This window comes from Akebia trifoliata, chromosome 8 (genome assembly GCF_017979445.1).
Source record: "Akebia trifoliata isolate Shusen 1 chromosome 8, ASM1797944v1, whole genome shotgun sequence".
Taxonomy (NCBI): domain Eukaryota; kingdom Viridiplantae; phylum Streptophyta; class Magnoliopsida; order Ranunculales; family Lardizabalaceae; genus Akebia; species Akebia trifoliata.
Window position 1 is genome coordinate 9,400,538 of NC_141382.1, and position 9,758 is coordinate 9,410,295.

General features: G+C 37.7%; 1 protein-coding gene across 1 annotated transcript; it reads left to right on the plus strand.

The window, feature by feature from the left end:
• The first annotated feature begins 435 nt into the window (after positions 1 to 435).
• Positions 436 to 5,072, plus strand: LOC147395973 (ATP binding/leucine-tRNA ligases/aminoacyl-tRNA ligase). The gene is given in 4 exon segments (XM_086452384.1): positions 436 to 605; positions 1,164 to 1,863; positions 2,488 to 4,594; positions 4,597 to 5,072. Coding segments are annotated over 3 exon segments (3,258 nt in total). The 5' UTR covers positions 436 to 605; positions 1,164 to 1,188.
• Positions 5,073 to 9,758: the final 4,686 nt, after the last annotated feature.

Consider the following 9,758-nt stretch of genomic DNA (forward strand, 5'->3'; position numbering starts at 1 on the left):
TGAACAAATCAATAAAACTCGGCAAAGTCAATTGAGATTTTGTATATTTTATGAGAGATGATATTGGCATTCCAAATTTTATTTATTACATCCTTATTAAAAATAAACAAAATAAATGAATGATTGAGAATAAATAAAAGTTGGGGTGCCAATAGAATCCCTCTCATTTTGATTGTTAGGATTTTATATTTGACTAATCATATTTATAAACAACTATTGAAATTAGTTGAAGTGAGTGTTATAATGTTTTCTAATGTTGAAGAATAATTTGAGCCAAATCTTTAAAGTGCTCGAAAAGATGTTTCTAAATCTTTCATGGGGTGTAATAAGTAAAAGTTGAGGTTTCAATAGCAGTTCTCCATTTATTAAAAAATTTATTTATTTTCCAGAAACGAGTTGACTCGTCCGAGACAACGCGTTCTCTATTATGAAGAATGAACAGCACCCTATCTATGTTCCAGAAGGCTTTTAAAAGGGATGAGTTTGCAGTCCTAAAACCCTAAACCTAGATTCTAACTGGCTTTCTATACATCTTCAAACCTCAAACAACATTTAAATTCTGGGGTTTCAAGGAATGTTCTACACAGATTAGTGTTTAATCTCAGGTAACTAACTGCAAATCATTTAAATTCTAGGGTTTCTGATCTGTGTTTTTTTGTTCTTAGTTATGTGGTTAGCTTTTGATTCATATTGAAATTTTGGATAGATAGACATGTTTTTCCTCATTTATTTTGATTTTCTTGCTAATTGATTTTGGTTTTGGGGAGGGGTTATTTTGTTTTGGTTGATTTTTATCCTTTAAAAGAAAAAAAATGATTTTTTGTTGGATAGCCAAGAAACTCTTCATTTCTCAAAATATATCATCTTCAAGTCAAGATTTTTCTTTTTTGTGGTGATTTTTGTCTGTTATATTTTTTCCCCCTTATTTACATTTGATATTTTGTTTTCCCCATTGATGTGGGTCTTTGTTCGTTGAAGTTTTGGTTAATTCAGATCTTTAAAGTTTTGGGTCGTTTTTGTTGATTTGGGTCTGTTTTTATATTCTCCCCTGTTTTGGGGTTGAGTTCTCTATCTCGTCACCTTGATTATTTGATTTTGGGATGATTAGATTCCCACTTCTTTTTTTTCCGAGTAGAGATTGATTACTTTTAGTTATTTTGCAGTTTCTGTCAAATTCCCAGTAAGGAAATGGAGACTGGAAAGAGTCATGCCAGGAGGGACCGGTTGCTAGAGATAGAAGCAAAGGTTCGAAATTGGTGGGATGAGAAAGACATTTTCAGAGCTGAATCGTGTGAAAAACCTCCCGAAACAGGCCAAAAGTTCTTCGGAAACTTTCCCTACCCTTACATGAATGGTTATCTCCATCTGGGTCATGCATTCTCGTTGTCGAAGCTTGAATTTGCCTCAGCTTATCATAGATTAAGGGGTGCCAATGTACTCTTGCCTTTCGCTTTTCATTGCACTGGAATGCCCATCAAAGCCTCTGCAGATAAACTCACTCGGGAGATCCAAAAATTTGGATACCCACCCGAATTTCCTACCATACAGGAGCAGATTGTTAACACGGAGTTGGAGATGGAAGAGGCGAATGAAGGGGGGCAGACTTTACCAGATAAATTCAAGAGCAAAAAGTCCAAAGCTGCTTCAAAATCGGCAGGAGACAAGACTCAGTGGGAGATCATGAGGAGTTATGGCCTATCTGACGATGAAATTTTCAAGTTTCAAGATCCATACCACTGGCTTACTTATTTTCCTCCTTTGGCAAAAGAAGACCTCAAGGCCTTTGGCTTGGGTTGTGACTGGCGACGCTCATTCATCACAACTGATATGAACCCATTCTATGATTCATTTGTTAGGTGGCAGGTAAGCATAGTAACCAAATTCTCCGACTTATTGACAAAGTCGCGATCAAATCATGACTTTTTCAATAAGACACGACTTTTATGGATTTTGTGATTAAATCACGTACTTCATGATTAAATCATGACTTTTTTAAATTAAATTGGGAAAAAAAAATGAAAGGTGAGCTTGATGCATTAGTAAGAGGATATGACCTTGATGAAGATAATGGTTACAAGTTTACTGATAAAATGTAAGATAATGACAATGGAAATGATAATTACATTGATTTTTGTATTTTGACCGGTATAATATATACCTTGAATATGTTTAAGACCCTGTGGTAATTTGTTGTGGATGGATGGATGATATCTATATGGGCTTCAGTGATTTATTATTGTAGTTTAGTGTAAGGATTTGATGATATAATATGTTAACATGAACTATTATGAATAGTTACACAACCTTAATCCTAGCTCGATTTTCCCCAATTATTTCTTAGAGCTGCTATTGCCACACCAACTATGTGCAATTGTTTGGTGATTTACATAGGAATTGATGTAGCAATAGCAGCTCCCCCCCCTCGACTTTATCAAATTTTCCGATATTTTCCCTTGCCGACTTATTCCCAACTTGGTGACTATGCAGGTGAGGAAGTTGAAGGACATGGGGAAGATTGTCAAGGACAAGAGATACACCATCTATTCGCCCTTAGATGGTCAACCGTGTGCAGACCACGACAGAGCCTCGGGTGAAGGTGTCCAGCCCCAAGACTACATCCTCATCAAGATGGAGGTGGTTCCACCTTTCCCGCCTAAGTTGGGAACTTTGGAAGGAAAAAAAGTCTTCTTGGCGGCAGCAACGTTGAGACCTGAGACCATGTATGGGCAAACAAACATGTGGGTTTTGCCTGATGGGAAGTATGGAGCATTTGAAATCAATGAAACCGATGTGTTTATTGTCACACAGAGAGCAGCCCTTAACCTTGCATATCAGAACTTTTCTAGGATTCCAGAGAAGCCAACTTGCTTGGTTGAACTGACTGGTCGTGATTTGATTGGTTTGCCACTAAAGTCCCCTCTGGCATTCAACGAGATCATATATTCGCTCCCTATGCTGACAATCCTAACAGACAAGGGTACGGGGGTCGTGACTAGCGTGCCAAGTGACTCCCCCGATGATTATATGGCTCTTCATGATTTGAAGTCAAAACCAGCTCTCAGGGCGAAGTTCGGTGTGAAGGATGAATGGGTCTTGCCCTTCGAAGTCATACCCATCATAAACATCCCAGAATTTGGAGATATATCCGCCGAGAAGGTTTGCATTGATTTGAAAATTAAGAGCCAGAATGAGAAAGAGAAGCTTGCAGAAGCGAAGAGGTTGACCTATTTGAAAGGTTTCACCGACGGAACAATGCTCGTTGGAGAATATGCAGGGATGAGAGTCCAGGAGGCAAAGCCGTTAATCAGGAGTAAACTTCTAGACACCAACCAGGCAGTTCAGTATAGCGAACCTGAGAAGAAGATCATGTCAAGATCAGGTGACGAGTGTGTCGTTGCTCTCACGGACCAATGGTACATCACGTATGGGGAAACAGAATGGAAGAAGAAGGCAGAGGAGTGCTTATCCAACATGAAGCTCTACTGTGATGAGACACGACATGGCTTCGAGCATACCTTGAGCTGGCTGACTCAGTGGGCTTGCTCCCGGTCTTTTGGTTTGGGGACTCGTCTTCCATGGGATGAGCAGTTCCTTGTAGAGTCCTTATCTGATTCCACTCTTTACATGGCATATTACACCATTGCTCATATGTTACAGAATGGAGACATATATGGGTCTGATACTTCTGTACTAAAACCACAACAGATGACAGATGAGGTCTGGAATTATGTGTTTTGTGAGGGTCCATACCCCAAGTCTTCTGACATCTCTTCTTCTCTTCTTAACAAGATGAAGCAAGAGTTTGAATATTGGTACCCCTTCGATCTTCGAGTCTCGGGTAAGGACCTAATTCAAAATCATCTTACGTTCTGCATTTATAACCACACGGCTCTCCTACACGAACGTCATTGGCCCCGTGGCTTCAGATGCAATGGGCACATCATGCTCAACTCCGAGAAGATGTCCAAGTCCACCGGTAATTTCATGACATTACGCCAATCTATTGAGGAGTTCTCGGCTGACGCCACACGATTCTCTCTAGCCGATGCTGGGGATGGAATGGATGATGCAAACTTCGTCTTTGACACTTCGAATGCTGCAATCCTAAGACTCACAAAAGAGATCTCATGGATGGAAGAGGTTCTGGCTGCAGAGACATCTCTGAGAACAGGTCCTCCATCTACTTATGCCGACCGTGTATTTGCTAATGAGATAAATATTGCAGTTACAATGACTGAGCAGAACTACAATGAGTTCATGTTCCGAGAAGCACTCAAAACAGGGTTTTATGACTTCCAGGCTGCCAGAGACGAGTATAGGTTCTCATGCGGAGTTGGTGGCATGAATCGTGACCTGTTGTGGCGGTTCATGGATGTTCAAACACGGATGATCACGCCAATCTGCCCACATTATGCTGAATATGTGTGGAAAGAGCTCTTGAAAAAGGATGGGTTTGTTGTAAATGCTGGTTGGCCCAATGCCGATTCACCAGATCTAACCCTCAAGAGAGCCAATAAATATCTGCAAGACTCGATAGTTGCCATGCGGAAGTTGATCCAAAAACAAGTATCTGGTTCAAAGAAAGCTAACAAAAAGGGGGTTCAGCAACCCTTGTGAATGAAGAAAACAAGCCAACAGTAGGCCTGATATATGTGAATGAGCAGTATGATGGATGGAAAGAGGAGTGCTTAAGGATACTTCAAAGCATGTTCAAGAGTCAGACTCAAACTTTTGCACCAGATCAAGAGATTCTCAAGGCGTTACAGAACAGCACCATCGGGAAGGCCGGAGATTTTAAGAAGATTCAAAAGCTTTGTATGCCTTTCTTGAGGTTCAAGAAAGATGAGGCAATCTCTGTTGGGGTCCAGGCCTTGGATTTGAAGCTACCATTCGGTGAGATAGAGGTCTTAAGTGAGAATGTGGAGTTAATTAAGAGGCAATTGGGCCTCGAGCACATGGAAGTTTTTTCGGTGTTGGATAAGGATGCTGTTAGTAAAGCTGGGCAGCACGTCTCATTGCTAACGCAGAATCCGCCATCTCCCGGGAATCCAACCGCCATCTTCTTGAGCTAGTAAGAATCTTCATTTTGGGATCTTTAGTAGGTTACGTCATTATGATTTCCTCATCAGTGCTATGTTGTTGAGTTATTTTTATCATAAAGTGTACTTGTTTGATATTTGCTCTATACAACGATCATCTTAATGATTTGTTAATAGAAACACGAAAATAGCTATAATTTTTAGGGTTAAAAGCACATAAGGTGGTGTCTCCCTTCAGATTATTTCTTTATCTACAGGAAGCAACTTTTGAAAGAGGATTGGTATAATAATTTCCGCAAAATCTAATTTATTAAGTTGGTAAACTTAATCCGGGTTTTATATTTATTTTATAAATATACTTTTATCAAGTTAAGAAATATAGAAATAACTTCTTATATTCACTTTTTAGAAATCTACCATGTGTGTAAATATAACAAAAATATTATATAATATATTGTACAGACTCATCTGCATTTTGGGCTTCTCAAAGTTGCCTTTGCAGATGCATGCTCGTGTCAGACACCAATGCACATTTTCATGTCCTCATTACATAGTTCTGCATATATGACATACATATATATGTGGGTTTGAGTATGCGCTTCAGAAGAAAAGCATTAGATACAATCATGTAAATGAGTTTCATCCTCACCCTTATTGGATCTCCATCCCATTATCCATGTCACTTTGTGGTGCATCAACACATCCATGTGGATGGCTCAATTCGGAGGGCCCCTTTTGGATGGGGAAGGACCAAACAATCAGACTGATTAGATGTCTCCTAACTTTGAGGCTGATTTAGCTTTACGTCTCAAAGTTCGCCTTTCAATCATCAACAATTCAGTGACAAATATTGGTCAGATTTCCAAGACACAGCAAATCAATTGAATTTTGGGTCAGGAAGTTGGTTTGCCATGCGTGCATTAAGATGATCGTTGATGTTTTTATGCCAAGGTATGTTAATTGCACTAATTCATGCCGCTGTTTGGTTTAGCATGCAACCATTAAGTTCCCATGACGGCATGGCCCTTAGCCAACAGCATGTATTTTCTTTATAGTTAAACATATAAGTCGGATGTATTTTCTTTAATGTGAAATGTGCTGTATTTTTCTAAGCTGACCAAATTTATTCATTTGAGCATAGATACTTAATTCAGATACTTAAAACTTTACATGTTGAACCCTTTAAATCCTTTTGATCTGTTCTCCCTAAAGTGATGAACGCTCCACTCTCATCATTGGGTTATTGGGTGAAGATGGTTTTGAACCTTGGACATGCTATCAGTGCACTCTACTACCATCATAACAAGTAGGCATTGATGTAGATAGGTTTGTCGATACTTATCTCAATGCCTATGATCGAGTCAAGAAGCATCACAGAAAGAAATCAGAAACATTGACTGAGTCAAATCAGTTTGACTGACTCAACTCGATCCAATCTTTGACCAGTCCTCAAGACCTGGTCCAACTTCTTTTAGGACTCTCTTTTTTATTGAGTTTCTATTTTATAAGTTGTTTAACTGGTCTTAGTTAGTTTCTATTTTAATTTTTGAAAGTTTCTTCTATTAGTTAGTTTTTATTTCAATTTTGGGAAGTTTCTAATTTGTTTTATATTTAAAATTCGTTTTTATTTTTTAAGTTATAATTAGAAGTTCTTTTAGGTGTCTAAATTGAGTTCTAATAGTATTAGAAAGTTAGTAATATGTTATAGATAAATTAGAAAGTTATTTTTTGATATTTTAGAAGGTTTTTAAGTTGTTATTGAGTTATCTATATAAGGAGCTCCAATAAACAAATTTAGCAGTTAGTTTTTTTTAAGATTGAATAATAAAAGAAATCCGCCCCCCCCCCCCCCCCCCCCCTTTTTTTTTTAAGTATAAGAGCTCAATATTGGTTCTTAATTGTAGTGTTTGCAATTGATTCCATCAAAATCTCGAACCTAGCTTGAAGATTCTAGTCTGTTATGCTCAACATAAAGATTCTTCATTACTCCTACTTCTTGAGATTCTACCCTAGAATCAGAATTTTAACATGAACTCTAGGTTTATGTGTTCTATCCTACATCAAGCATCTTCAAATATCTTTCACATTATCACTCAATAGTCGGGCATAAATACTTAATGAATAGGCCGCATTTGCAAATTTTGGTATAAAAAAATGGTGCAAGTTACTGGATATGCCCTGCAAATCTGTGTTTAGTTAACCTTGCTTATGCATTTGTTTCTTATCCTGTTCCAATAGTCCTATCTCTTAATGATTAATCTGTTGGTGAAACTTCCTTTATGAATTGTCCCGTAAATCCTTTTTACAATTAGCATTCATATAAAATTATCAAGTAGGCCCATTTATGACTTTTAATTCTTGAATTTACATTCTTTTGTTGTTCAAAGATTGTTTGATACAAGAAGAGAGGGTTTTTTTTTTCAACATATAGACAAAGGGAAAACAAATACAAGTAGTAGATGGAGATGACCTACTAAGACAGAGAAACAAGAAAAAGAAACAAAAGTCAAGAAGGAGCAATGGCTCTGAAAGATTACAAACAAACTCCCAACGGACAAGGAAGTCCTCAAAGAAAACCCCTTTGAATTCCTTGAAGATCTTACACCAAAAATAAAGAAATCCAAGAATCGACAAAAATAACTCATGACTAGAGAGAGCCTTCCGTTCGAACATACTAGCATTTCTTTCCTTCCATAGGCCCCATGTAACCGTGAACAGGGTTAAACTCCAAAGTAACTTCTTGGACAGGTGAAAGCTCACCCCCAACTAGGACCACTCCTCAAAGACACCTCTCACCGAATCCGGCGCACAACACTCCACTCCAAACAAGAATACGAAATGAACCCACACCTCCTTTGCCCCAAGGCAATGCCCAAGGAGATGGTTGGCTGACCCCTCATTTCACAAACACAAACAACAGTAGTTCAACCGCAAAATCCACTTCTTCTCAACTGGTCTGGAGTTAGGATTCTTTCCTTAACAACAGTCCACACAAAGAAAGCTACCTTAGAGGGCACTTTAGGACCCCATACAGCCACATGGGGGAAGGAAGCATCTCCACTTTTATTTAAATCTTTGTAAAACTCTCTCACGGAAAATAACCCTTTGTTGTTAGTAATCTAAAACCTCGAGTCATTCCTGATCACCCCTCCAGACATGTTATCAAGCCGCTCTGACAAGTCCGAAACCTTTGGTAATTCCCAATTGTTCAAAGGCCTTCTGAAACCCAAGTCCCAAGTAGTACCTCCAACATCAACCCCATGAAAACTTGTAACCAGAAGGTTCCTTTTCCTAGAGAAAAAGAAGAAGGTATTAGAATATATAAAAAAAAGAGAAATGAAATATTTTTTCCACTTTTGCATTATGAGCTAACTGCTTCATGCATTCAATGATCATCTCTAAAGAATGTGTTGGAAGATTAGCAGTCTTGAGTTTCGACGGCCCTTTAGGGAATATTACCTAAGTCCACTTTCTGTTGTTATTTGTTCTGATTTTTTAAATGTGGTTTCGCAGATGTCTCTTTGACCTGTTTTAGATACAATGACCGATGGATTTAGAAATAAAGGTCTTCTGTTCAATTCTGAAATAAACTGAATAACTAAGAGGTAAGGGTTTATAACTATCTGGGTGTATAATGTTACAACTGTGTAAAAATATCATTGAGAGAAGCATTATAGAATTAAAAGTGTATGTTAAATCATAGTATGCCTACTAGCTATTGTCCTCGTCAACTCCAAGGTAAATTCCAACCAAGAACATGCACAAGTCTTGACAAAAATGGTTGTGGCTAAAACTCCAAATGAAATCTATAAAAATAAACTTACTTCATAATTCTCAATATTCTCCTTAAGCAATGGCTCTTTTCTTATAGAACACCTTAACCTACTGTCCTAATTCTATTCCAACTTAACAAATGTGAGAAAAAATCCCTAAACTCTTAAAACTCTCAGAACTACTCTTATCCAAATATAATCTTTAATTTTCCAAAAAGATATACCCATTATAAAACTTAGGTGAATTTACAAGCATTTTTCTTCTTCCTTCCCAGCTTCTCTGGTAGGCCCATCTATTCTAGCGAGAGGATTGTTGTGTAGTATATTGCGGGGTGCATCAAACTCTTGTTCAAAAAAATGAATGAATCGGATTACTTTTGCATATCTTCCATTAGCCTATTTGATGACCCTTTCCCCCAACTTGTAAAAGGATTTTTTTTTTTTTTCCAGCTTTGTTAATGGGTTCTTCACATTTTGACAGACTGATATCAATCTCACCAAGCAAGCAAGGTACATTGTGGAACATCTGTAGGTTACTCAGAAGCCAATTTGCATGAACTCATCTTTAAGGTACTTGGAAAATGTCTAGATTTGCTGCCATCCCTAAAAAAATTCCTCTTGAGAGTAACAAATTTCTTATTTCTTTGTACTGTTTTTTCTCTCCACAGGTAGATTGGAGGTGAAGAAGTTTTCAATTTTTTTGTTCGTAATAGTCGTTAAGTTTGCAATTTAAACCTGTCTTATTAAATATTTAATTAAATCTACTTTTGAAACTTTGCTTGTGCCCCCACCCAAGAGGTGAGGTTTCTTAGATTGAACTATTTTATCAATGTGAGTTACTTATAAATTTGCTTCTAGGAGTGTGCAACCTTAAGAAAGAGACTTTTGATCATATTGATCCATTTTGTGGCCTTGTGAGAGTAGTTAATTCAAGTGTGTAAAACTT